The sequence below is a fragment of the Aaosphaeria arxii genome (assembly GCF_010015735.1).
Source record: "Aaosphaeria arxii CBS 175.79 unplaced genomic scaffold BU24scaffold_1, whole genome shotgun sequence".
In the NCBI taxonomy this organism is placed as follows: domain Eukaryota; kingdom Fungi; phylum Ascomycota; class Dothideomycetes; order Pleosporales; genus Aaosphaeria; species Aaosphaeria arxii.
In genome coordinates, this window is record NW_022983474.1 from 1,234,503 (window position 1) to 1,261,275 (window position 26,773).

A 26,773-nucleotide genomic window follows, 5' to 3' on the forward strand; every position below is an offset into this window, starting at 1 on the left:
TTAGATCGCTCAAAACGTACATGAATGTGTAGGGGAACTCGAAAACGTCCTTTCCTTCCTCTCGCCTGCCTAGGGAAAAAAGCTTCGATGATTTCTACTACATGGGGGGATGGCTAAAATGAGGCATGAAAACTAAGATCGAACGCAAGACCTATCGATACCTGATGATGGTGCGGCGACCATAATGATGCACTCGTAGGATGATGATGATTTGAAAAGGGTGATTGGAAATGCCCAAAAGAAAACTCAATTCTGCGCCGTTCTGCGGAAGGTTTCCGCTAACTAGAAGTTTGGTGACAGGCGATTGCAAATGTGCCAGTCTGGATATCAATACCACCAAATTTAATTTCCCGTCCTTTCATGAAGTGTGACCCGTGGTGGTGGTTGGGGTCAGCGCTCCGTCGTCGATGATCTCGTCTTCGATGAACTCGTCGATGACGGAGCTCTCTGCGTCATCGTCGTTGTCCTCCTCGGAACTGGCATCGTCGCCCTCGGCGTCTCCTGCATTGCCGGCCCCAGTTGCTTCTTCGAAGGCGGTCACGACGTCCGATAATATGAGAAGAGCGGCGCCGAGATCGCTGGGTGCAGTGCCCCATTGCGCGGAGGGGCCATCTTCGAGTTCTGCATCAGTGGTCTCTTCCATGCTCTCTTGTTCGGTAGAAGTTGCTGAGGGTGATGGCAGTCCAGCTGAGATGACAGTGAAGTTGTTCGGCTCTTCGTGGACACCAAACTCCGTAGTCACCGTGATGCTGTCTGGGCTTGGAGCTGGTAGATCCACCGCATCTGTTCGTTCCCCTTGCTCCACTAGCCCCTCGTTTGGTAGGCCCATCAGTTCCCAAAACTCGAACGCTGCGCCAGCGACATAATCGGCTTTTCCTCGATCTTGTTTCTCTTTCTCCATACGCTCTTTCACTCGGAGTTGCTCGGCTTCTTTTTCTCTCTGCTCTTCCTCGAACCGACACTGTGCCCTAACTTCTTTCTTACGAGCGCAGTATGGACAGTGATAGTTGATTGTACAGAAAGTGCACGTGCACGATGGATTGTTCATTGTGCAGGCCTAAACATCATATCAGTAAAGTACAAGACAGTCGAGAGTGTCAACTTACATCGCAAACAAGAACAGCACATTCCGTGCACTCCTTCAAATGAGCTGGGCACTGTGTTCTGTGGTCTCCGACGGGACGAGCACTTTGGCAGAAGTAAGCTCCACAGCCCTCCCATTGCACGGGATGGCGTGGATTACAGGGTAGCGGCAACGGATTGGAAATAGTACTGACTTGACCGCGAAGGCCATGCGTCCAGGATCCCGAATTGCGACTCCGGACTCCTGAAGCACTGAACGAGCGAGGTCTTGATGAGCTGATGGGTAAATATGGAAGTGCCGATTGCGCGAATGGGTCGGAGTTCGACAGGTGCGAGCTCTGTGACGTCGAAGCAGACATATCGACGGCAGTTGATTGCATCAGATTAGCTAGAACCTGCGACTGAGACATAGGGCCACCGTCGGGCGTGGCTGGGCCAGTGGTTGACGGTTCCAACGTAGATTGTGAGGTCGTAAGGGTGGTAGGCGTTTGCTCTGGATCCCCTTGGAGAGCCTTCCTTGTGTTGAATTCAGGAATGACCAGCTGAGGCGTCTCGTTGTGGGTTCGAGCATACTCACGCTCAGTGTGCATGTCTCTATAACCGCACTTACGAAACTTCAATCCTCTGAAGTCGTGCTCCTTGCACAAAGATGTCTTGCAATGCCGGCAAGACACTTTCCATCGGAAACTTCGGTAACAATCTTGACAAAGTCCTCGTGGGCATGTCTCAGCTTGTAAGTCCAAGCTATCTTGTTTCAGGTAGGATAAGATATCCACGTCCTCGCCAAGTACATATTCATACAAGCCATTGTTCTTCAATTCTCGTACATAGTCGACTGGTCGAAGATGATTAGAGAAATCTGGGTCCTCAAAGTCTTTCGTGCGAGGGAGAGGGGCGGCTCGGATTTTATCTGCGCCGCGTCCGCCTAATCCAGTTCCCAGAACAGCTATCCCTCCGCCGCCAGAGAAGATGGGTTCCAGGCAGCACCAGTGCATGTTCAATTTGGGAGGATCGCGATTCAGTAGGGGGTTGATGGGACCGTGAAGGTTTCCTCCGTCTTCTGACTCGGATGAATCGTCATCTTGGACATTCTCGTTCATCAGATTGGGCGAGCGCGTTGCTCCTGGGGCCCACCAGAACTGATCGGTGGATTGTTGAGATTGTGTGGTCTGGCTTTGGCTGTCGAGGGACGATGTCGATGCTGTCGCTTGACCTAGGTGACCTCCAAGACTGGCGCCGGGTCCAAAAGCGAGATTCGCGAAATGTCTTGTCTTGACTCGTTTCCTGGGGATTGGCCGATTGAATGCACAACTTGCGCAAAGAGTCTTGCGGCATCCCATGCAGTGCATTCTGACGCTGCAGGACTCGCAGCGCTCGGTGATGACATCGTTACACTGTGCACATTTGACGTCTTCAATGAATATCCTGTGGCTCTTTCGGAGATGCGTGGGCACATGCTTTCCTTCTCCTCTAGAGTGGCCATCTCCAGGTCCCAACGGCTCGCCATCCTGACCAGTTTCGGATATCTCCCACAGTCTCCCGTCCGTTGCTCCTATCTTCTTCCCGCCACCATCCATAGGCCCGATTCGGTTGCTTGATCGCCACAGTCGATCGAAGGGGACCCAGACAGCCATATTTTGCGGTCCCGCTCGGCCAGCATGGTAATCCTTCCTCCTGAAACATCTTCCACCGGGAGTTGGGCACCATGCTGTGTCGGTCCAGATGCCAAGATCGTGGCATATACAGATCAGTTGATGCGTAGGGTCGGAGTCGGAATCTCGTCGCAAGAGAGAGGAGGGTAGGTATGGTCGACGGCGATGGTGTCGACACCGATATGTGTAGAGGCTCTTTAATGCCAGATCCTTCGGGTTCCAAGCCGGGTTCTTCCATATGTAAGGCTCGAGGAAGGGTACTATGTGATATTTGATGGATACGTTCTTGCAGCCGCGCACGGAAAGGTGTTGAAGCGTTCCGATTCGCGCCTGGAGCACCTGGGAAAGCGCAAGGCCGGTCACCGCAGTGTTGCAGACGTCTAAACTGGTTAAACGCGACCCATATGGTTGTATGACCTGTTTCAGTAGTGCATCGAAGGAGTACGCTTTCGATTGTCTCTCTCTGTTATCCGGTGTCTCATTGCCTGGTGTTCCGACGCCGACCACCACCGCAGGCTGCGGAAGCCGAAATGATAACGTCCTCCATGCGAGGGGATATTCTTTTAAGAAGTCGCGAAGATATTTAGAAGTGTGATAAAGATCGAGAAGCGAGGCGGTGGGTATCTGGGAAAGGAGTGATTCAAAGATGGGCGGATATGTCGTGATGATGGATTCGAATAGGCTCAGGGTCGCATCAGGCTTTACGTGGTCGTCGTGTGGCAACGTCTCGGTGAGAGAGGTGGTGGAGGAGGCATCTTCACGAGCATCAGTGTCCCAGAGGAGGTCCTGAGAGTCAGAGAGGCCGTTCATGCTGTCTTCTTCCTTCAACTGAAGCCGTTTAGCAAACTCGGCACCGATAAGACACGGTTCGCGGCGAAGGTGGCAGGGAAACATACGTGAGGGTCATGCGGCAGAGTTACGAGGCGGCAGGAGCGCCTATATAAAGAATAGAAGGTATGAGCGTGCGGCAAGGGGAATGAATGTTAGTGTGTCGTGTGCCTGGTGGGCGGTGGGTGGTTAATGTCCCAAAGTGAGGTGTCGGAGTTGTTAGACTCAGCTCTGGCGCCGATCCGGGCGATAGAAGCCTTGGGGGTCGAGTGGGTGAGTGGGCGGGTGGGATGGTTGGTTTGTTGGTAAGTGACCAGTAGGTAGGTAGTAAGGTACGAGTAGGAGGAGGCAACTTCAAACCTACAAGGTAACCAGGCCAGGGAGAAGGTATCCCAGCAATCCGTCCACTTCGCTTCGTCTCAGCCTGTTCGCTACCTATCCTTATACGTCTGCTTAGCGTTGGAAGTGATTGTAGAAAAGTTTCATCATCTTCACTATTAATTGTCTCCAGCCTGGTCACTAGTTAGTTGGTGAGTTGTACTTGTAACTACTCGTATCAATGGTGAGTGAGTGAGTGAGTGAGTGAGTGAGTTGTCGGATGATTAGCACGAGGTGAACCAATCATTGGACGAATGCGGCCATGTTATGGCTGCTTGTTACTCAATACGTCTATTTGCGGACAACGCAGAACAATACCAACGTCAAGATAGTCAGTGAGAAGGCAGATATTCGCATTCATTTCTCTCTTCAAATGATTTTCATTCTTATGATTTGTTCCATTTCAGGCCCGCATCTCCCGAACACCAATTACGGGTGCCTGTCTGTGCCTGTCTGTGCCTGTAGTTACAAGTAATAGGAGTCGCAGGCTCCCTCCCTAGTGCGGTAGTGTTGCCGAACCCCTGTTTTCACTCCCCCAACCATTTTCGCCGCAAACTGGGATATCTCAAAGAATAGGAGAAGATAGCAAGGTAAAAAAGTATCCAAACGCCAAATAATCGCCCAAGAAAAAAAAACAAGAAAGCTGGTTACAAAACAAAACGCTATGCAGCCAGTCCCAAGGAAATGTTAGAGACCCATGTACGCCAGACGCTATATTCACAAAAGAAAAAGAAGTTAGAGAAGGAAGAGGTAAATCTCGGACAGTGAGGTGGAAATATCAGAATATCCAATCGCCCTCTGTATCCTGGTCCTCAAGACCGTTGAACAGAACCACATCAAAGTTCAGGCTTTTCTCCCAATCCCCTTCGGCGGATGGCCAGAGTTCGTTACTGACAAAAGAAAATATCGGAACGTTGCTTCCCGTTTTCGCAGTTTCAAGCTTTCTTGCTGTATCCGAGTCGAGGTCAAAGGTTGGCCGCACAGGCGGCTTGTGATATTCGAGTTCGATGGTTCCGAAGTAGGGGAGGCTGACCCGTGCCTTTTGCGCGTTCTTTCGGCTTGGATCCAGCGAGGATAAAATCTTCTTGATGACGGTCGCGCTACGAGCAGCAATCTTCTCGCGGGGGCTGGCTTTAGCCAACTTTTCCATCTCTCCCACCACTCTACAGATCATCGCGAAATCGCTTCCTCTTGTTCGTTGGACCTCCTTTTGTTCTTTCGTTCCCATCTCGATCAAGATATCTAGTCCGATCGTTACGGTGGCGATGAACGCAGCCAACTCGGAAAACCGGCAACACGCTTGAGTAATGTTGGAATTTCGTAGGGCAAACCATCGCATTATGACGTTTCGGCTCGCTTGAAGTGCTGTGATCTTGGAGTACTCAAACCTAGTCTCCTGTGGTGCGCGAAGCAGATACGGCAAATGTATGAAGACTTTGAGCTCGAAATGCCAAATCTGTACCACCAGCCGCTCCAGTACCATGGAAGATTCTGGCGATCGAGCAGTTGGGGGGACGTTTGGCACCTCCCAAAAATCCTTGGACATGAGTTTCATCTGGGCCTCCAGTTCCTCATCCAGGGCGAGGGCTTGAACGTAGGTTTGCGGCGTAACGTTGCGGTCGGTCTCGGCGATCTTTCGAGAGAGCGCTCCGAGTTGCGCTCGGTGAATCACGTGACTATCGGCATCATGTGGTACGGGGTATTCATCAGAAGCAAACGGCATACGCAAGTGGAGGCAGAGGTACCGGTCCGAATCGATGATCGAGCGCCACAGCCTTCTTGCCATCTGAACTGTCTCAATCGGTGGGGTAGTAGAAGGATGGTTGATGATGCGGTGGAATCCCATTAGGTGAGCAAGGTTCATCGCCCGGCGAACGATAAGCCAAGCTTGCCTGAGGTTAGCTGAATTCATATGGAAGATGCTCAATAGTAGAAGTGTTTCCAGGCCGGGGAGAGTTGACATCTGTTCATCAGACGATATCACCAGCGAAGTGACGGTGCTAACATAGTTTTGCATGGCGGCATCGAGTGACCAAACATGTGCAAGACGGGACGTGTTGAACTCTGGAGGAAGTGCGTTGATGCATATTGCTAGATGTAACAAAGTGCGCGCTACAATGATCGAGTGGGATTTCGCAATCGCTGACATGTCTAGGGCATAAGTTTCTGGATCTTGGTTGACGAAGAGATCTTTAGTTGGCGTATAGCCTGTTCGAAGGACCATCCATCCATTCGTGGACTCGAAGATGACATCTGCGTCGTGCTGCGATGGAAGAAGGGCGACCAGGGAACGACGTATCGTTTCTGCCGAAGAAAGCGGGGCGTGGCCTTCGCCGTCTACAAGGGTTCTGATGGATGGCGCAGACGACCATGTTGACTCTTGTGAGGACAGCTAGAACATTTAGTCGGTTGTCAAAGAAACTCTTGAAAGTCACTTACGATCCCTTCACCAATGGATGAGAGACTTTGCGTATCCTTAGATATCTCGGGAAGACCGAACGTGAACTTTGGCAGCTTCTCCGATGCAGGCTCCGGCTCCGTCAACGGTGGGCTCTGCGGGGTGACTGGAGCTGTTTCGGCATTCGAAAACTTTCTACATACGAATTTCTCGAACAGCTGCTCTAGTTTGCTTAATCTTTCTCCGACATGAAGCGGGCACATGGATTCATCGTGTGTGGCTGCCGACGATCCCCCAGCGCTGTTCGCGCCGCCAAGACCACTCATGTCGCTGTCGGATGGAGAACAACCAAATGTTTTACGTTTTTTACCTTATAACAAGCGTTAGAAACAGATTCAGAAGATTTCCGATGTCAAAAGAAAAGCGTATGTATCTTACATTCCCAGCAGGCGCGGAAAACGTGGGACGGCCTCTTCCTGCTTAGGGGTTCCTTCGATGTGGTGATGGACTCCATGAGCATGATTCTAATGACGGTGAGATGAATCGGTATTGTCTAACGATACGAGTAGACAACAGTGAATAGATGCATTGCGGGCACCAAACACTTTCATAGTGGAATCGTGGGGCCGAGAAGGCGAACAAGCTGAAAGGATTGAGAGGTGTAGGACGAGTACGGGCCCGCGCACTCGCACCCTCGGTCTCATGTTTCGCCCGACAATACTCGTCCGCCCTAGAGCCGAAACGAGGTATGGCGAGGTGATGTCGCGCGTGTGACTATGGCTCGAAATACTGCCTTGTCCGCACCTTTTCCGCACCTTTTCTAATTATTGCTCCGACCGTGGCAATTTATACCTTCGCCGTACAACGCCGTATGCGCATTGATAGAGACATTCCTCGTAACTTTGGACCATGTCTTCTTTGGTACTGAGGATATGACTATGTACAACCACGATGCGATCCGTAGCGTACCGAAACTACTGTGGAACGAACAACTAGACATTGTACCTCGTAGGTACACCGTACAAGTGCAATTTAGTTAACTACATGCAATCGGGGGTAGACGTAAGTCACCATAGATCGCAGGCATCTATTGGCTGAGAGAGACTCCGTCCGGCTTATGCCCGTTTGATGGAGCAACTGTTGGCCGGTTACTTGCTATAATGTGCAATAAGTTGCGAGCAGAACCTCTCATGCTGTTCTTCCAATTTCGCCATCCACCAGGCTTTCCTAGTTTCGTGACTCGTACATCTCCACCGACCTAGACATGGAATTCAAAATCGTACTTACGGGTGTCACTGGCCGTATTGGCAGTGAGGTTCTTCGACAATGTCTCAAAGACCCATCCATAACCTCCGTCATCGCGCTGTCGCGGCGTCCGCTTCCGGACGTAGTCCAAGATCCGAAGTTAGATCTGATCGTAATGAACGATTTCGATGATTATTCTGAGGACGTGCTTGCTAAGCTGGCGGGTGCTGTCGGATGTGTCTGGTTGTTCCGATCCATCGCGTACGGAACTACTTAAGTTGCTGACAGGAGAAGGTGTATGACAACGCCCAGTATACAGCCAAAGCTGGAGCTTGACTACCCCAAGGCATTTGCAAATGCTATGCTACGGACGTTTGCGCAGACGAGAAACCACTTCCGATATGTCCATGTTAGTGGTGCAATGGTAGAACGCGACCAAAATAAGTCCTTGTGGTTGGGCGCTACCCTGAGGAAGCTCAAGGTAAGTACCTATTTGGAGCCATACACTTTCCAAGTCACTTCTGGATCAAGAAAATACATGAACAGAATAGGTTGGTGGTCCATGGTGCATTGTAAAATTTTACGCCAATAGGCGAAGCATTATGCAATCTTTGATACTGCATCGTGATGCAACGCATCAAGCTAACAACCTTGATCCACCCCATTCGCACTATGTCCTCTATATGTCATGAATATTAGGTTGTATAGACAACGGAAACAGGGGAGAGGCTAGGGTTTGCGCTAATTTGCTCCTGTACAGGGCCAAGGAGAGATTCAAGCGCTTGGATTTGCCAACAATGCATCAGCGGGTGGCCGATGGGAGACTTTCATTGCTCGTCCGGGCGGGGTCGTGAAAGGAGGGACAGCGTTGGGGGAGGCTGCAGCCATGTTGGGGGGTGGATTTGGATGGGCGATTAAGTCGGACGAGTTAGCTCTCGCGTTGATTGAAACCGTGAAGAATGGTGACGAAGAGCTAACTCTCCGACCACTACCACTCGTCACGAAAGGGCGAAAAGTAAAGGCTAAGTTAGTCGCTCAATAGGGAATGAATGAAGGACAAGAGAGACGAATGTTCCGTTATGTTTTGATTGCAAAGAACGCACGTTTGGGCTGCGACCAAATCGTACAACTGACTTCGGACTAAATCATGCCACAGTCACGGGGGAACCTAACGATCCTATGTGGCATGACCTGGATAAACACCCGATGTACTAGAGTATGCGTCTCGTTTGGGCCCGCCTTTTGGGGGGTACAGGCGTCAAGAGTGCTGTTTCGCCGATACCTTCGACGTTGGATTTGGTGATGTGTATGGTATTGACTCAAGTGAACCCATCGCATTCAATGCCGGCAGTGTTGTCAAATGAGCCAAGCCAATTCAGGCGTACATATCGTCGTATTCTTCCTCGCTGTCCTCGACTGGAGGAGGAGGTTGCTTTTTCCTATACACAGTCTCGCGGTCAAGTGGGCATGTTGGCTGCATCTTGAGCCATGGAGTTATGCACTCGATATCGAACCAATGGCGGCCCTTGCACGGTAAGGCAACGACTAGTGGATGTTCGTCTGCCAACGTCAGTAAGACACCTATCAAAATGCGGGCATTCAACAGTCATACCCGATGTGTGTGGATTATGGCAAATTGCGCAAACATGATCCTCTGTCAGTTTTTTCCTTGGTACACGATCTAGCTCATCGATGAAGCTGTCCGGAACACCTTGTAGTTCTGCTGGAGGATTGTCCGCATTCTGCCTCAGTGTCTCGATCATTTGCTCTAGGAGATCGCTGTGGCCAGCCTCTGTGCCCTCTTGTTCTCCTGCTGCTCTTCCACCCATCATCTCGAATGCGTTGGCAAGCAATCTAAAGGCTGCGGCCATGTTCTCTGGCTGGGGAGTCGCGTGAACATTGTGATGTGTTTGAGGGTCAGAGGTATCGACAAGCTCTAGAGTGGAGAAGAAAGTCGAGAGGTCTGGTCGGCGGGGAGGGTGTTCAGGCTTCTCCTCTTTGGTGGAGATGTTGTGTTCCACTATAGCTTGTCAGGATTGTTCTTCAAGTAGGGGCAAAACTCACCTTCATAGCCTGACATATTGGATGATATTCGTTGCGCAAGGATCTGCGAACAGTGTATTCTGTGTGGTGTTGAGCAGTATTAAATGTATCTCGAAAGCTCTCTCGAATGACGCGTTGTTCATTGGTGCCTGCCTTGCCCCCACTTCCCTGTGGCTGGAAGTGTGGCGCACAATCGCATTCCCTTGATCTATGGTTGAACGTACAGGATTCTGAGTTGCTACTGGATATCACCTACTGTCATCATGTCAACCATGCCAGTAAATATTTTTGATTGAATCTAAAGTTTCAATATTTTACATGTCTACAAGAAGAACTGCACATCTCAGTTATGTCATACAAGAACTGTTTCTCAAGCTCATTGAGTTACTCGTGTATTTGCGATCCTTTATTCAGTAGTAACTGTATACGTTCAACGATTCTTCATTAATAAACAGTAATAATATATATTTCATGGTAGATTGTTGAATTTCCAGCGTGTATTATGATCACAAATATACAGACTCTTGCTCTTCCAATCTTTTTTTACATTCTACAAAGACAGCCATCGTCAGAAAAGAACAGTCACTCCAGATCGCCCTTACAAGAAGACCAATATACAGGTACTTACCATGTTCATATCATATGCAGCGTTTAGACACGAATGCCAATTTACAGCTGCCTTAGGTCTTGACCTTAACCTGGATTGAATTTGCCTTCCATGTTATCATACAATTAATATAGAGGGTTTGCCATTCGTGATGTATTTGCGAAGCCCGTAGAAAGTTCGATAAACAGTGAATGAAGAAATACTGCAATTTAAATAGACTGTAAAGAAGAAAGAGAAGAGCTATTTGTATAGATCATGTATAATGTATTATCCGTCGTATTTCACTACCTCATGTCAAAAATCCAATAGACATGGTTAGAGAGAATGAAAAGCAGAGGCACGTGAACCATGATTGATAGTAAACATGCATGGTAGGTAACAAATAAGTATAATTAGGTACGTTGTAGAAGTGCCTTGATGGTTTCCTAAGAAAAAAAGATGCGGCACTACAGCTTTCCGGCTTTGAATAGTGTTGTTTGCTCTATGAAGGGAACTGTTTTTGTTTTGAGTGGCAGTAGGGAAGAAGTTGTCAAGCAGGATGGGTGACCCACATCTCATAGCATCGTAGGCTTGGGATCCAAACATAATAGTCTTTGGAGACATTGTTTTGGGTCAACAGACCAGACTAACTAATTATTGTCGAATATTTCTGGCCATAACAACAATGAATACGGTAAGGTCCACGGAACAGGCGTTCATGTTGATGCAAGCAGGATGTGAAATGCACATCACACACACATCAAGGATGCGCGGTCGTCGTTACTGAGGAAACATCGCGCAACTAGCGTCGCACGGGCCTGGTTCTTTCCCTCATCGCGTGCCAGCCACACAACAAACCTCACTTGTCTCCCCAGCTCAAACCCACCGAAACCTCAACCCGACAGTTGTCTTTCGCTACTTCAATTGTCTCCGACAAGCGTTGACTCTCTTCCAAGGATCCCCATCGCGTCGTCATGTCACTCGCTCGCTGCTGAGAGACAAATTTGACGTGCATCCCCGTCGCGTACGAAGCTATTACACCTACCCTGCCCCTCCTCACAGCTCGCCCCAGGCATTTTCACCGGGACTACTTGCATCTATACGCATGGCAGCAGTCGCTGTCCCTCCTTCGCCCCAGGCCATGTCTACTATGAGCAACCGTCGGGTGCCACTCGGAAACATTCAGAACGCCACGAATTCGCCGCTACGCGTCGCTGCTGTCGGTGGTAAGAGACAACGTTCTCATGCCAGCGAACAGCGTGACCTACCATATGGACAGCCTCCCCCAAAGAAGCAGATAGTAGAGGTGGATGATGCAGAGGCACGTCGTTATGGAGGTCTTACTAGGCGGAGTGGGGCGCCTCCAACGGCGTTTCAAAAGAAGCTCGAAGCTGTTCGCGAAGTGAAAGCAGTGCCAAAGCAGTCAGAGAGATCCACTAAGGGTGCACAAGAGAACCTTGAGACCATCAGGCAATGGCAAAGACATTACCGAAAGATGTTTCCACAGTTTGTTTTCTACTTTGAAAGTATCCCGGACGATGTGCGCAGCAAGGTGTTGAAACAGGCACAAATGCTTGGAGCTGTAGGTTGATCTAATTCCGTCTAGAAGATTTTGTTACTGATTATTCAATAGCGAGAAGTGAAATTCTTCTCTCGTGAGGCTACTCACGTCATCACCACGCGACCCATTCCTGCCGAGCATGACACAAATACAAATGTTACGGCGAAGGGTACTATAAATCCGGCCCAGTTGGAGACGAAGAAATCCGTCTTCGACACTGCGCTACAGAAGTCTAATGGAGACATATTGTTCAAGGCAAGGGAGATGGGGTTGAAGATATGGTCGGCGGAAAAGCTCCAGCGCATGTTGAACACAATGTTCAACACGGACACCGGCGAACAACCACCGGACTACACTTCCCGTCACGGAACAACCACTTCACAGGCAAAGGCCGGACGTCAGGCAGATTTGCAAAAACTTCTCCAGAACGAAAAGCTGAATGGCCCTCTGGATCGCGACTACTCAGCCAGTGCACATGATATGATCCAGCTCCGTGGATACTACATCTATATTCACGATATGGATGAGCTAACGAGACCGGTTATGATCCGAGAGTACTCGAAGGTTGCGAAAAAAGAGGAGGGCAAATGGCCACAGTTTAGGCTGTCCGGACATGGCAAATGTCCATTCGTGGAGGATCCCCATCACGCTCGCAGGCAGCACCAGGAACAGGACGATTATAAGACGAAAGCTGCAAAGGCCGCTGCTCCACGTACGCGTGCCGCTGCTGCTTTGGCTGAGAAACGCGCGTTGGTGGAGAACAATAACATTGCCAGACGCCCAAGCGCCGGCGAGCAAGACTCGAAGCAAGACGATGCCAAACCCCTAGATCCACCAAAGATGGTACCCAGCAAGAACACAGACAGCATGCCCCCGATGTTTGGAAGTGCACAGGCGAACATTCGCGCCATGCCTAGGATCGCTGGCGGTGAACCTGTTGCATCAGGCATTCAACCATCTAATATCACTTCTGCCATCCGATCTCAGATGATTTCCTCCACCGCCGCTGCCCCCGGTGCGAGAGCAGGAAACAGCAAGGAGGTCAACCAATTGAAGCGCAAGGTTTTGGAAAAGAACAGTGTTCCCTCCGCAAATAGCTGCCAGTCCTCCGCAATGAACGACGTGCGCGCTGCTCTGAATCAAGAGAACGCCCAGCCCGTAAGAGCCGCCAAGCGAAAGGCACAGGACGCTCTTGGGTTCATACACGAAGATGCAACTCCCTCAGATGAAGAGAGACAGACGCGGAAAGCTGCAGCTGTTCGTCGTCGCAAGGTTTCCGAAAAGGAACTCAAGCCGGGTTATTGCGAGAATTGCAGAGAGAAGTTTAATGACTTCGACGAGGTAAGATATTTTGATTCAATCATTCAATCAGCCGTACTGACTTTACATAGCATGTTGTATCTCGCAAACACCGCAAATTCGCTCTTACCCAGGATAACTGGAAAGAGCTCGATAAACTCCTGGCATGCCTTGTACGCCAATAGAAACTTGTCCATTGACCCGATAACGATATCACGTCATGAAACATTCGACCCCGTATATCTACCTTAGCAGTAATTTCTCCTTTGTCACCTTGTTCACTTCAACCAACCCTCAGGGTGCACGAAACCCAATTTCTCTATTGCGAATACCCAACAAACAGCATTTTGGCGGCCCGCAGCATTTTCCCAGGCGCGTTCTTTATCCGTGTATGGCTTGGCTGGTTTTTTCTTTCTTTCTTTAATCCTGACTACGGCGGTATCATGTAAGTCGCTGTGAACAGTATCCACTCGGATGTCTGGTCGATCGTTTCAACGGCCTGGTAAATGCATCTTGGAACGAGGTGTGCGAGTATGTTGGATCTGTGGGCATGTCTTTATTGCTGCGAATACAGTGACTTGGTGACTTGTACATGCAGCCTATCTTAAACTAGCAGCAAGCCCATATTGCTATCTCTTCCATAGATATGCTACCAATGTTACTCAATGAATCATCACATCCTGTGTGCTCTTGACAACCCTAATATCTCGACGTGATTCATAAAGAACTCTTGTGGTACTAAAATGATTCTTGTATAAACGCGTGTAATAGTCAAAATTGGATATCATTATACTCCCGCCTCTGGTGTCCCGAAATCACGAATACCTCCCAGTTGCAATTCCTCAAGTAGCAAGCCTTATCAAGCTACTCTGTATGATTACCATATATATAGAATTATTCATAACGCATCATCAGATAATGTATATCGAACAGCTCTTCCTCTCGAGCCCCATCACATACCATGCACCCGCACTATACTCCTCCCTCCTCCCCGTTCAACCAGCTGCCCTACGCTCCCCATACAGCTCAAAATGCTGCCTCGAACCACCATCACCACCACCACTCCCCCCGTCCCAATTCCCGCCCGCCACCTGCGTCTGCACCCCCGCACACCTCCCTACGGCCCTCCTCCCCGCCCTCCGCCGTCTCCGCCTCAACATCACAATAAACAGCGCCAGCAGCACCAGCACGAGAAACCCCACCCCCGCCGCGATGCCTATCACCGCGCCCTTCGGGATCCCGTTCGGCGAGTGCGACGTGTACGAGAACTCCTTCCGCACTGGCGGCACAGGCGGCGGGGGGAGGATGGAAACGATGTCTGGCTCCTGGAGAGGGTCTGGGAAGACGGATTGGTGGAGGGAGAAGGTGGAGCGGTCGTAGTCGGTTATTAGGTAGGCTTCTTGGAGGAAGGTGCGGCCGAGGATGGAGTGTGTGTCGTTGGGGGCGCGGCGGAGGGGGAAGTAGTAAGAGGGTGAGTGAGTTGATGCGTTGTTGGGTTGTTGTTGTTGATGTTGGAGTGAGAAGGCGCTGTAGGGGAGGGCAATGGTGACGGATGTTGTGGGATTGAAAGGGCTACCGAGATGGAAGGTTATCGTTGGGTTTAGGGATTGGAGACGCTGGTGGATGGTGGAGTTTACGAGGTAGAGGTCTGTTGGGGCGTCGTATGTGAGGCCGAATGCTTGCTCGAAGGAGTCGCAGGTTGCTCGGGGTAGCCAGATGTGTGGGTACGTTGAGTCTATTAGGGAGAGTATGTGGGGGTGGAGAAGAGAGTGGGATCCGGATAGTGTGTTGTTCAAGGATATTTGTTCTATACTGATCTCGAGTCTACGGTCTTCGTCATTGCTGAAGGGGAATGTTTGGTCGTTTGCTTTGAATCGAGAGGCGTCGTAACCGCCTAGTGTCAAGCTGCCAGCGACCTTTGGTATTCGATATGCCGCACCAGCGGTGTATGCAAAGGATAGACTTGGTATCTTGTTGTCTTCCCGGAGCGTTGTAAGGAGTGACCGGTGAGGATAGTTAGAATCCGGCGATTTTGATAGCCTGGCGTCGAGTCCTAAGAATCCCAATTGGTGGTCTTTGATAGATGTTCCAGATATCACTTGGTCTGTAACCACCAATCCGGTCGAATTGTGTGAAAACATTTCAATCTTGTCAAGTCCATAGATTTTGTTGTCGCTATTGGCAAGTTGCTGATTTCCCAAGGAGTTGTTTGGCCCAGACGGTTTCCATGTAATTGATGCATTAGGTCGAAAGCCGGTAGTAGGAAGTTGGGTGGAGTTCGCGTCCCTCAAGGCTGTATATTTAGGTAGAACAATTCCAGATGTGCATCTCTCCGATATAGGTAATATCAAATGTGCACCGGACGTAGAGGGTAGGATATTGAAATCCTGCCCCGGAGTTCCGACGTGTATTGTAAACGCAGACCACGGCCCATCGTAACCCTCCCACGCATCGCCAGTCCCGAAGACGAAAGGACTAGGTACAACTCGGTCTTCATCTCCCATGGCTCTAATGCGTCCAGGCGGGCCTTGCGGACGACATCGACGACATAAACAAAGCAAGATCTCTCTCTCGGAAAGGCGAAAGCGGTCTAAGTAGATGGATATCACGGCGGCTCAACAACGCTGTGAGAGCGAGAAAACAGTCGCGTCAAATAAATCGCCCTTTTTCGCCAATAAACACCCGCAGAGGGGCGCAGATGCTATGCTAAACAAAAGGCAGAAGTGCCAGGGTTTTCCTAAGACCGTCTTTCCGCGTAGCTTCTTGGGTTGCTTGGCTGCCAGACCTCTGGGAAATTATGTGCCATGACCCCCAAGAACAAAATGTGTTTCAAAGCTGCCCAGCTTCTGCAGGACGGACTTCGACAGGGCGGCTGTATGGGCTCGGAGTGCCTGCAGGTGGTGGTTATTTTCCCACCAGAGAAATTACACGTGGTTGCGTGGGGTTTGTTTCGCATTTTCTCGTGAGGCTTTGTGCATTGGAATTGTTCGGTGGTGATAGGAGAGAGTGTGTCTTTTCATTTCTTCCGGATTGGGACACCGCTAAGACTGTTGGTCTATCAAAGCACTCGGCCAATACATATCGTTACAAGAGACTTCAAGACGTCGGTCGCGAGTGCCCGGATATGCTAATGTCGATCTCACATGATCAACGTCTTATCCGCATTATGAGCGCCTAAGTCCGCATATATCTTGAACTCATGGGACGATTTGAGGGAACAGCTGGCTTCCAAGAACTTGGGCTGTCTCGGTCATAACCTAGTCCGCTTTGTTGGAGCAAAGGGGTCGGAACACCAATAACTACTACTCAGAGTGATTGGCAGTCAGGAGAACATACTTTCGTTAATATGATATTACTGCAAGTACTAGTAGTAATGACATGCGGACATTGCAGCTGTTCCCTCATGCCAACAACCTAAGTATGCACATTGGTACAATCGTACCTATGTTGATCAACGATTTGAGCATATTGGCAGTCCAATCAGAAAGTCCCAGAATCCGGTTACTAGTTGATTACAGCTCAACCTTTCCCCAACGATATAGCAAAAATCCCTTTGTCCTCTCCAGTGTTGTCGGTGTAGTCATTCCAAAATAGTATTGAGGTGATTCAAAGGAGGACTACAACGTCTGTGATTGGCTGCGCGCCCACCACACTTGTAGACCTCGTGGCGGTGTTGTCTAACATTTCAACACAACTGTAACTACACAACCAACTATATCAATCTCGCAAATACATTTCCCCAAACCCTGTCGTTCCTCAGATCCCAAAGAAGCAATCATTCAGCAATCGTGAACTCAACCACATCATCCTCCATCATCTCTCTCACCCATTTCAACCAATATTGGCGCCACCAGGCCGCAACTCTCCAGCCTGCACATAACCTTCCACAATGAGCGACTCACCCAAAGACCGGATACCCGACGAAGATGGCGAAGCCGCCGAAGCACCTCTAACAATGGCCGCCTCCGTCATACTAACCAACCTCCCCCGAGACGCGAGTAAAGCCCTCGAAAGTGCGGGGGATCTAGGCGTGACGAAGGGTGAGGCTGGTCCCCCTACATTTCATCTCGAACATATACCCCCATTCAAACACCCCCATTAATACCCCCAATCACCCCTCAAGACACCCCCCAAAAAATAAACAATCAATTCCCTAACAGAAATCATACAGTGAAGATCCGCCTGCACCCCATAGGCTCAGCACCGCACCTCAAGCAGCGCGTCTTCAACCTCTCCGCCAACCAGCGCTTCGAAACCATAGTCAAGTTCCTCCGCCGGCGGCTCGAGGCGAAGGACCACGAGAGCGTGTACTGCTATATCGGCAGCGTTTTCAGCCCCGCCCTCGACGAGGGGGTCGGAAATCTTTGGAATGTGAGTTTTCCTTCCTTCTTTCTTTGTTTCGTGTGTTTTGTTTTTGAGGGGAAGGGGGGAGGGGTAATGTGTGCTGATGAGGGTGATCTTTTAGTGTTTTAAGACGAATGATGAGTTGGTTGTGGGGTATGCTCTGTCTCCTGCTTTTGGGTAGGGGAGGGATGGAGGGATGGGGGGTTGTAAGAGTAATGGATAGATGAGCATCACGACCCTGTGCGGTACTTTTGCGGTAGGATGGATGTTATACTGGGTTGAGTATACAGTATGCGTCTGATTTGGTATAAGGAGCTATAGACAGATGCTACGAAGCGGATAGAATCAACGCTAGCACGTGAAGGAAGAGAGAACGACTCGACAGCGCATAATAGGCAGCGCAGGGGTATGAAAGGAGTCAAACAAAGATATCAATGCGAAATATCATCAACGCCACCACCAATGCAAAGAATGACCTAGGATTCCGATGATTTTTGTGTTTCGATGAGCCTCGCAAACTCCTCGTACTCCTCCTTCGGCATCGGGTACGTGTGCTCAGGGGCAGGGTACTCTCGACTCTTGACTTCGGCCTTGTATGCCTGGATGGCTTTCATGCTTTCTCCCCAGACATTGCCGTACTTCTTGACGAACTTGGGCAGGAAGCGGCCAGGAGGGAAGTTCCCGAGCATGTCGATCTGCACGAGGACCTGACCCGAGCAGCCATTGCCGGCACCAATCCCAATGGTAGGCACCTTGAGCTGCTGCGTCACGAGAGCTGCGACTTCAGCTGGAACAGCCTCTACCACCATGGCGAATGCACCGGCCTCTTGAACGGCCTTCGCATCCTCGAGGAGCTTGAGCGCAGACGCAACGTTCTTGCCCTGCACTCGGAAACCCCCGAGGGCGTTCTGCCGTTGAGGCGTGAGGCCGACATGGGCCAATACGGGAATACCCGCAGAGGTAATTTTGGCAATGGTGGGAGCTACCTCCTTTCCACCTTCGAGCTTGACGGCCTTGACGCGGCCCTCCTTGATGATCCGGATGGCGGACTCCAGTGCCTGCTCTGGTGATATCTCGTAGCTGCCCATGGGCATGTCACCGACCTATGTGAAGCTTAGTATACTTGACGGCGAGATGTGAGAAAGTGATGACGGCGAAGCTTACTGTGAAGGCACCTGTTGTTGCGCGAGCGACGGAGCGACAATGCAAGATCATTTCGTCAAGTCGGACCTCACTGGTGTCGTCCATGCCAAGGGCCACCATGGCGAGGCTGTCACCGACAAGAACAATGTCCATTCCAGCATGGTCGGCGACATGGGCGCTGGGGAAGTCATGTGCAGTGATCATTGTGATGGGTTCCTTCTTCCGATATAGGCTCTGTATGGTGTTGATAGTCACGGGCTTCCGCGCATTGGCTGGAGAAGAACCCAAGGGAGAATGTGAACTCCATCGGATCTGACCGGCGGTGACACGAAGCATTGGCCGAGAGATGTACGATGCTGGCGAGCATCGTGAATTTAATTGTGGTCGAGCAGTCCGCAGACATGCCCGAACGTTGTTCATGATGGCACGTGACATGGTTCCAACAAAGGGGAATTATGGGTTGTTGAAGAGACTTTTCGAAGCAGAAAGTTTTTGAGAAGAGACCGAGGGTATTGTGGGAAAAGAGGAAGAGTCCATGCTTAGCGGGCGATTCAGCTTTTTAAGGGGAAATTGAGTTGGTGTTGGTATACTTGCTACGGCGCATCTTGGAGAACGATGGTGGAGGAGGTTTTTGGTGTCTGCGCGCGGCCGCCTTTGAGAGGTTGAATGGAGTGCCGTCGTCCAATCAGAGCACGCGACCCCCTTCCAGCAATCCCTCGGTCCGAGAGGGTACAGTCAGCCCCGACTCTTCCCCATCCCTACACTCTAAGATGCTCAGACCCGAATGGTAATGTCGATTGGGGTGTTAAAGATCTGGCATTTTGAATATATTTATATACAGGGAAACATGAGGAATGATTAGAGCTAGGGAAAATAAGAGGATGTAATTCTATATCTGTTAGCAAGATTGACTTCTGCTACTTCTAAGGCTCACCACAGACAGAAGCGGCGACTCGCTGTAGGTATAGTATAGTTATCATCGGTAATAAGGGTATTGGTGATCTGTCCATTTTCGAACCCCAAGACTGAAATTAAAGTTGTCAGTCGTTTGCTCTGAATAAACTGATAGTCATTCACAAGATATATGAACATCTAAAATTAAGCTTCCCGGTTGCGTGGTACTGGATTGATCCCTATTGTTGGTGAACACGTGGGAACTCCCAGTATGGCTTACGTAACCGCCATTGAATAGAAGGTTGTCGGACCTCCGAGTCATAAGTAAAGTATCTACGTACCTGTAGCTGTAGCTGTACCTAGGTAGGTACTCAATGAAGCTTTAAGACAGAACCAACATGATGTCGCTAATTCTGAGATCGTATAAATCTCGAGGTAAGGTTTTATTTCATTGTGTTATTGTATCATCATCCTAGGTGGAATACACGGTCATCCTGGATATGCTCTGCCACATTTCCCAGTCAGCTAAGGGATTAATCATATGACGACGATATACCAATACGCAGCACTCTCTAGACCATCGCCTCCGCATTACGAGGCACCTCCGCTGGATAAATGACCGACAGTCGAAACAGATGCGCACGCGAGCGATGGCAGCGTTCTTTGGTTGGTACAGTATTGTGGATGAGGGGTAGATGGCAGCGGGTATCTGGTAGCTGGTAGCTGGTAGCCGGTAGCTGGTAGTTGGTAGTTGGTGGCAGGTATAGGTACCTCTCGTGGTTGTGAGGCGTGATTGCCCGCCAACTCTAGCTATGAGTCGTGATCGATATGCAGGCGGCGCGATAGCGTCTACCTCCACTCTCCCTTGCCCTGCTCACCACCTTACCTCAACTCTCTCACTTGCAAACAATCCAACAACGCTCTCCCTCGTTTTCTCACTGTTCAACTATATTTCTCTCTTCTAACTCGCTTCCAGCCTGATACCGCCTGCTGATTGTCCTGCACCAAGCTCGCGTTTACCCCGCCAACAAAGCGACTACACCAACTATTCATTGCCTCCCGCCCGCTATCTCCGACTCACCTCATCTTTACACTCTTCTCCGGCCCTCCCATACTCGCTCCTGCGCCTGAACGTCGTTCACGAGCTCCCCCGAGCTTCCTACCCCTCCGTCATTACTACAAAGCACCGGCACATATCCTGAACGCATCAGGTCCGCCAGCGGAGCGGACGGAGAAGAACAGCCAACATGAGTAGCCCAAAGAGACGCATCGAGACAGATGTAGGTTCCCATGGATACACAAGTCAAAGAGAGATCATGTACTGACGGCATATCTTACCGTCATTTGCAGGTCATGAAGTATGTCTAGAACCCTAAGACTTGTTAGATATTAAAGCAACTAACATACGAGTAGGATGTAAGCTCGCCACAGCTGCGTGCCTCTCCCGTTGACTCACGTTTCTCAGGTTAATGAGCGATTACGAAGTCACACTCGTGAACGATAATAGTATGCTTGTTTCGTCCCAGCTATCCTTTTGGGCCTCTTAACTAACCTGCATCCCAGTGTTCGTCCCTCGTCCCTCGTCCTTCGTCCTCGTTCCACCCGTCCCTCCCCGAAGCTTACATACCACAGGCAAGAGTTTTACGTCAGGTTCAAGGGCCCCGAAGAGAGTGCGTCTTTATCTACGACTAGAGAGAGAAACATATTGACAAGTCTCAGCACCCTTCCAGGGCGGTCTGTGGAAAATCCACGTCGAACTACCCGATCAGTATCCGTATAAAAGCCCTAGCATAGGCTTTGTAAACAGGATCTTCCATCCCAACATCGATGAGCTGTATGTGCCCACCAATCCTTTTCTTACAAGTTGGGAAATCTTAGCGACTGATACCTTGTAGGTCGGGATCCGTGTGTCTCGACGTGATCAACCAGACATGGTCTCCAATGTATGATATGATCAACATTTTCGAGGTCTTTTTACCCCAGCTCCTCCGATATCCCAACCCTACCGATCCTTTGAACGGCGAAGCGGCGGCACTTTTAATGCGCGAACCCAAGAGCTATGACGCAAAAGTCAAAGGTACGACTTCTCACGAAACATTTCACGTAAGGAACTGTTATTAATTCTAATACCAGAATATGTGCAAAAGTACGCGTCCAAGGATGCCGCCGATGAGGACGACAAGGACAGTGACGATGATGATGAAATGAGCTCGGTAGGGAGCTACGAGTCCGGCGAGGAAGACGAGGCTGCCGGAAATATGGACGATATCTAGGAGAGGATCGAATCCGCACTCCTCGCTCTGGCCTTGTAGCGATTTACCTAACGATTTTGGTTTACGGACACTGGAAGGCGAACCAGGCGTATATGTACTCCCCCATACCCGGTGTGAATCCCGGGAGTCTATAGTGGGGTGTGCAGTTGGACTTTTGTGTTATGGCCGTTCATTCGGAGACTATCAGAAGGATGATGTCAACCTCCATCAAGCACCATTGTATGCACTGCAAGGGCGAATATGGTAGTTCTGGCGTAACAATGTGCTTCTCGTAGATAGGGTTGCTTCATGTTCATATAAATTATGGTTCATATCAATCACACTGTCCAGGTTGAAATGCTCTCGTCCAAGTGTGCGAAGTCTTCAATATGACACACGCGCGGAGCAGAGTATGAAGTTCATTGGCATGTTTTTCCTACGATACAGTTGATGTCATTGTATATCTAAGAGTAGAACTGCTGGTCAACTGTTGTTTCCATAAACCATCAACCACCAACCACGGATAAACGTCCCTCCATCTCAACTATCACCATGCTTCACTCCAACGCAGCAGTCACCTTAGCCAGATTGCCGCGCACCATTTGTTGATGTTCAGATGGCGCAACCTGCTAACAGGCAACCATCCCTTCACTCAAAAGATTGCACCCAGTAAGAAAGCAGTGAATGTCGTTTTTCGCCTCCCACTCTTCACTCGTTGCTTAACTGAGTGCCTACAGCTCCAACGCCTACTGGTCTAGTGTGTGTTCGCTGCTCCCATGCTCAAGCTCATGCTCATTGCCCTAGTTCGTGTCTACTCTTACGGCTCGCCTTCACTCTTTACGCGTTGTTCCAAAGATTGTTTACGCGCCTTGTCTACAAAACCTCCACCTTCAAAACATCCAAATCACCTCGCCACTTCGTCATTCTATTCACTAGGTATGTAACCACATTTAAAGACACTTGACAGTGCCTCTGCCATCTCCCACTGCCCATAATCACAACTCCCTCTCCCTTTTGCGTTCTCATTTACCCAAGTCGGTTCAACTACAGGTACTCAAGAACTCAACCATCCAGTTCAACTCACCACCAACTGGCAGCATGGTGCGAGCAACTTCCTCTACTTGCCGTGGTAGGACAGCAGCGAATAGCGATCGCCCAGGTCGGCAGCGTCATGATCGTGAGCGCCAGCGCCGCTACCTCAACGACCTCATCTCAGGGCGACGCAACCTCGTTGACAGAGTCGTTGCCGGCACTGAGGCACATGGGCAAGTCGACCGCCGCAACGACAACAACAACAACACCAGTGGTGAAATCGTCCACGCTGTAACCCACCCTGGTGCTGGTCCTCGTCATCGAATCGCCAACGAGGTCCCTGCCCACCATCAAAACCATCAAAACCATCAAAGGCAAGTCAACATCGTCCCAGACGTGGTCCGCCAGCGTGCCCGCGAGCTGCGCCGTGACGAGTACATCGACGTCCCCAACCGTGTCCCCCAGCCAAGGGCCAACTCCCCATTTAACGTCCCAGATAGGCTCCTGCGCCTTCTCGCGGCCCCCGTCCGCGAAGTTGCTCAAGACAACACTCGTGAAGCGAATGTCGCCAGTGACAACAATGATCTCCTTGCCATGCTTCGAGGACGAGTTCGACCCGGTTCTCCTGCCGGCGGCCGCGACGTTCAAACCACGGGAAACCGCAATCTCAACATCAACCCCAACCCCAACCCCAACCGCGACAACGTCAACAGTGACACCCCCAACCCAAACCGGGCCGGCCCAATCGCCCTGTTAAACACCGTTGTCCCCAGAAACGTCGGCGCCAGACGCGTCGGCGCCAGAGACGCCCCCAGACCCGCCGCTCCCCGCGCCCGCGCTGTCACCGAGGAAGACCGCATCAACCGGCTCGTCAGGAACCCCCGGCTCCGCCGCCTGCTCGCGGGCCGCCCCGTCCAGCGGAAGCCCAGTCGCGTGGTTGACATGCAGTTGACTATGAACAGGAGGGGCGGTCCGGGTTATTAACCTTTCCTTCTTTCTTCCGCTCCTGCTTTGCACTGCACGGCTTCCGTTCTTTTCTTGCTTCCAGTGTCTTTGGTGACGCGAGGGTTGTTTGATATGAAAGGGGGTTTGTGTGTACCATCGGTGCTACTGTATCGATCGTGAGTGCAACGGACAGCGGAAAGTCTTCTCAAGTCGGAAGGAAACGAACTGTTGGTTTCTTCTGTACCAACCCTGCATGATATGGCGCTCGAAAGGACGGATCAAAACGGAGTTCTCTGGATGTTATCATATACCCGGTGGCATGTTTTCTCTTTCCTCTTCTCTCATCTCCTTTTTCCCTTCCTGTTACGAATCTGTGTACTTGATACCCACGAGAGTTTCAAAGGAGTCATCGTCAGGCCCCCTTCTGTATTGAGAGAATGACGGGGGAATTATCCACGGAAGTCTGAAGTTTTGCTGGAGCAATCGTCATCATCGCTTCTCAGCGGAGTTAATGGGGCGAGATAGCAAAATATGTATCAAGTAGGACTCAAACAATTGATGAAATTATATGGAGCAACGCTTCCTAAGACGTGACTGTGCGGGTGTGTCGAAGAAGTAGATCTGAAAAGCAGTGGCTTGGAGTAACGTGAGTTGCTGTTTTTCATGCGTTTGTTTGTTCTGGCGGTCTTATTGTGTGCCGTTTATACACCTTGCACTACACTACACCGCTATTTACTCTATTCACAATGAATGGGTCGTTCCTATTGTTCGTCAACGACTTCGACATCCATCGTTTTCGTTTCCTCGCTGTCCACCGTGAACTTTTGGGGTATATCATCATATCCATCGTTATTCGTCATAGTCATCATACATATTACCGTCGTCGTCGTCGTCATCATCATCGTCATCGTCGTTATCTTTACATTTCCCCAGTAACACCAATTCCCGTTCCCTCCCCAACCACTTTTGTCTCTCCAAACACCAAACAAGCACTTTTATCTCCCTTGTTCGAACAATAACACCCCCCTCCCAAACCTCCTCCATCATCTTTGTCCAAACAATACCGCCACATCCCCAAGTTCCGAGAATACACATCCACCCTTGATTGTCCAACAATCCACACACCTAGATCAGACTAACACCACCACCATCCTCATCTCGTCCCGCTCCCACATTCCCCACGCCCTTGAGAGCATACAAGTACGGCGCCTTGTGGTACAACTCGTTCTCCTTATCATCCCCCCCTCTTCCTCCTCTTCCTCTTCCTCCGTCGCCGCTCCTGCCCCCGACGACTCCTGGGAGTTTATACACCACGCCACTATCGTTCGAGCGCTGGCGTTTCAGCGGCGGGTGGACCTGCTTCTGCTTCTGCATCACCTGTTGCTGTGACTGTTTCTGCGCGAGGATGGGTCGGATGGGTACGACTGGGCCAGCGCAGGGTGATGCTGTTGTTATGGTTATTAGGGGGTTTGTGGGGTGGAGTATCGTTGGTCCTGTGTCTTGTTAGATCAGTGCATTTCATGGTAATGGGTGGTTGGAACGTTACCTGTGTCGTTGGTGGTGGGCTTGATGGACGGGGAAGATGTGAAGGGGAAGTCTATTTCCGTGAGGGCGTCTTCGTCGTCTGAGGGGAAGGATATGAGGTTGTGAGAGTTGAGGTCGAGGTTGAGGTCGAGGTCGATGCTGCTGAGGTCGGCGTAGTGGGATTGGGATATGTTGGTTGTGGTTTGGGGTTGCTGGGGCCAGGCGAGGAGGTCGGTGCCGTGGAAGAGGGTTGATGGGTCGATGAGGTTGCTGTCTGAGGCGGGAATTGGAGAGCTGGATGGCATGTTGGTTTGGGTTTGTCCAGTTGAGGCGTTGAGGCCATAGGCGGCGTGCCAGGGGAATTGGGATGGGGTGTTGTTTTCCAGAACCGCGGCGTCTTTGGATATGGTGAGTGTCTCGCCCGGATTGAAGATCGTGCCGTCATCTAACACGTTCTTCTGACCCAAAGGATGATTCAATGGACCTTCAGTGGTGTAGTCTCCAAATCCGAATTCACCAAATCCCAAGCGAAGTAACCACTCAGTTCCTCTTTGCTCAGGCTCAATCACAGTGGGAGGAGGGACGGGATATTGGTCATCTGCTCCAAAATGGAAATTACCATGGATATCCTCGATACCCAGTCCGAACTGCATCTTCTTGCTCGCGGTGAATGCTTTCTGGCATCCGCATGCCCAGCTCCCGTCGGCCCATGGTCCGGGTGGAGTGAGTTCACCCGGTCGTAGTCGACGTGCCATGTGGACTTCTTGGGCCTTCTGTGGAGGGCGAGGTGTCTTCAGCGGAATTAGTGGAGGAGAGTTGAGTGATAGGTTGAAAGCTAGATCTGCGAGGGAATCCGCTGAAGATGAAGCCTCTGAAGGGGGAGGAGAAGGTGAAGAAGATAAATCCCAAGGGTACCACGAGATAGTGATAGCGGATCTTGGCGGATTGAGAGGTCGAGAGAAGTGAATTGGAGTGTTGAGCGTCGGAATCAGCTCGACGCCGCGATTGTAGTGGTGGTGGTACGGCTGTGCTGGGACTGCTCTGGAGACAAAGGGTAATTGGCGTTGCCACTGTGGTTGTGAATCCGCAATTGGCATGCTGTTGTGCTCAACTGTGCTTGCCAGGCAGAGTGAATTGATTAGCCTGGTATTGCAATATCTGGTTCCGCTGGCGGCATGGCGCGCTTCGTCGCCTGTGCGTCGTGCTGCGTGTTGCGCGTTTGGGTCGATTTTGGTGCCTGGGTACGTGTACGTGTTCATCTTTCACCTGGAAGAGATTTTCGGGCTATTTTTGGTTGGCAGGAATATCTGAAGGGCTTGGTGATTGAATGATCTTGGGGCGTCTAAGAAGAAAAGAGAAGGGACGAGGGAAGATGAGATGTGTATGACAACTTGGGATTAAAAGGATGGCTGGGCAAGGCACCGACAAATGAAAGCACAATAGGAACAATAGGAGTCATAATGAACACAACACAGGCCAATTAGGAGGCGACAGACCGCTCTTTGATTCGGTCTTTTATTAACTATTCATACGTGTAGACTCTGGTATCTATTCGAGAGCTGCTAC

General features: G+C 50.5%; 11 protein-coding genes across 11 annotated transcripts; 5 read left to right on the top strand and 6 right to left on the bottom strand.

The window, feature by feature from the left end:
* Nucleotides 1–358: 358 nt before the first annotated feature.
* BU24DRAFT_339361 (uncharacterized protein) lies at nucleotides 359–3,545 on the bottom strand (the record flags this gene model as incomplete). Its single annotated transcript, XM_033523175.1, has 2 exons — nucleotides 359–1,057; nucleotides 1,107–3,545. The coding sequence occupies 2 exons, from the start codon at nucleotides 3,543–3,545 to the stop codon at nucleotides 359–361; spliced, it is 3,138 nt and encodes a 1,045-aa protein (XP_033389129.1).
* A 1,174-nt stretch (nucleotides 3,546–4,719) lies between these two features.
* On the bottom strand, nucleotides 4,720–6,853 carry BU24DRAFT_338974 (uncharacterized protein; the record flags this gene model as incomplete). Its single annotated transcript, XM_033523156.1, has 3 exons — nucleotides 4,720–6,320; nucleotides 6,377–6,709; nucleotides 6,778–6,853. The coding sequence occupies 3 exons, from the start codon at nucleotides 6,851–6,853 to the stop codon at nucleotides 4,720–4,722; spliced, it is 2,010 nt and encodes a 669-aa protein (XP_033389130.1).
* A 750-nt stretch (nucleotides 6,854–7,603) lies between these two features.
* BU24DRAFT_469573 (uncharacterized protein) lies at nucleotides 7,604–8,964 on the top strand (the record flags this gene model as incomplete). Its single annotated transcript, XM_033532616.1, has 3 exons — nucleotides 7,604–7,845; nucleotides 7,897–8,065; nucleotides 8,345–8,964. The coding sequence occupies 3 exons, from the start codon at nucleotides 7,604–7,606 to the stop codon at nucleotides 8,624–8,626; spliced, it is 693 nt and encodes a 230-aa protein (XP_033389131.1). The 3' UTR covers nucleotides 8,627–8,964.
* On the bottom strand, nucleotides 8,960–9,664 carry BU24DRAFT_456828 (uncharacterized protein; the record flags this gene model as incomplete). The annotated part of the gene is made up of 3 exons (XM_033531478.1): nucleotides 8,960–9,144; nucleotides 9,197–9,604; nucleotides 9,649–9,664. 3 exons carry the CDS (start codon nucleotides 9,662–9,664, stop codon nucleotides 8,960–8,962), a joined length of 609 nt encoding a protein of 202 aa, XP_033389132.1.
* Nucleotides 9,665–11,363: 1,699 nt separating this feature from the next.
* Nucleotides 11,364–13,258, top strand: BU24DRAFT_429760 (sporulation-specific protein 6; the record flags this gene model as incomplete). The annotated part of the gene is made up of 3 exons (XM_033529765.1): nucleotides 11,364–11,795; nucleotides 11,847–13,115; nucleotides 13,166–13,258. The coding sequence occupies 3 exons, from the start codon at nucleotides 11,364–11,366 to the stop codon at nucleotides 13,256–13,258; spliced, it is 1,794 nt and encodes a 597-aa protein (XP_033389133.1).
* Nucleotides 13,259–13,735: 477 nt separating this feature from the next.
* On the bottom strand, nucleotides 13,736–16,041 carry BU24DRAFT_438205 (acid protease; the record flags this gene model as incomplete). The annotated part of the gene is made up of 2 exons (XM_033530244.1): nucleotides 14,187–16,041; nucleotides 13,736–13,811 (listed from the first exon to the last, which is right to left on the bottom strand). The coding sequence occupies exons 1-2, from the start codon at nucleotides 15,575–15,577 to the stop codon at nucleotides 13,736–13,738; spliced, it is 1,467 nt and encodes a 488-aa protein (XP_033389134.1). The 5' UTR covers nucleotides 15,578–16,041.
* A 733-nt stretch (nucleotides 16,042–16,774) lies between these two features.
* Nucleotides 16,775–17,873, top strand: BU24DRAFT_416475 (APG12-domain-containing protein). Its single transcript, XM_033526460.1, has 3 exons — nucleotides 16,775–17,113; nucleotides 17,245–17,444; nucleotides 17,539–17,873. Exons 1-3 carry the CDS (start codon nucleotides 16,963–16,965, stop codon nucleotides 17,596–17,598), a joined length of 411 nt encoding a protein of 136 aa, XP_033389135.1. The 5' UTR covers nucleotides 16,775–16,962; the 3' UTR covers nucleotides 17,599–17,873.
* BU24DRAFT_8727 (3-methyl-2-oxobutanoate hydroxymethyltransferas-like protein) lies at nucleotides 17,535–19,110 on the bottom strand. The gene is made up of 2 exons (XM_033534734.1): nucleotides 18,582–19,110; nucleotides 17,535–18,520 (listed from the first exon to the last, which is right to left on the bottom strand). Exons 1-2 carry the CDS (start codon nucleotides 18,993–18,995, stop codon nucleotides 17,894–17,896), a joined length of 1,041 nt encoding a protein of 346 aa, XP_033389136.1. The 5' UTR covers nucleotides 18,996–19,110; the 3' UTR covers nucleotides 17,535–17,893.
* Nucleotides 19,111–20,807: 1,697 nt separating this feature from the next.
* Nucleotides 20,808–22,057, top strand: BU24DRAFT_416480 (uncharacterized protein; the record flags this gene model as incomplete). The annotated part of the gene is made up of 6 exons (XM_033526461.1): nucleotides 20,808–20,812; nucleotides 20,920–20,960; nucleotides 21,092–21,124; nucleotides 21,174–21,288; nucleotides 21,350–21,531; nucleotides 21,588–22,057. 6 exons carry the CDS (start codon nucleotides 20,808–20,810, stop codon nucleotides 21,725–21,727), a joined length of 516 nt encoding a protein of 171 aa, XP_033389137.1. The 3' UTR covers nucleotides 21,728–22,057.
* A 747-nt stretch (nucleotides 22,058–22,804) lies between these two features.
* On the top strand, nucleotides 22,805–23,722 carry BU24DRAFT_456834 (uncharacterized protein; the record flags this gene model as incomplete). The annotated part of the gene is made up of 1 exon (XM_033531479.1): nucleotides 22,805–23,722. One exon carries the CDS (start codon nucleotides 22,805–22,807, stop codon nucleotides 23,720–23,722), a length of 918 nt encoding a protein of 305 aa, XP_033389138.1.
* A 1,086-nt stretch (nucleotides 23,723–24,808) lies between these two features.
* On the bottom strand, nucleotides 24,809–26,567 carry BU24DRAFT_469588 (uncharacterized protein; the record flags this gene model as incomplete). The annotated part of the gene is made up of 2 exons (XM_033532617.1): nucleotides 25,230–26,567; nucleotides 24,809–25,176 (listed from the first exon to the last, which is right to left on the bottom strand). Exons 1-2 carry the CDS (start codon nucleotides 26,464–26,466, stop codon nucleotides 24,809–24,811), a joined length of 1,605 nt encoding a protein of 534 aa, XP_033389139.1. The 5' UTR covers nucleotides 26,467–26,567.
* Between the last annotated feature and the right edge of the window lie 206 nt (nucleotides 26,568–26,773).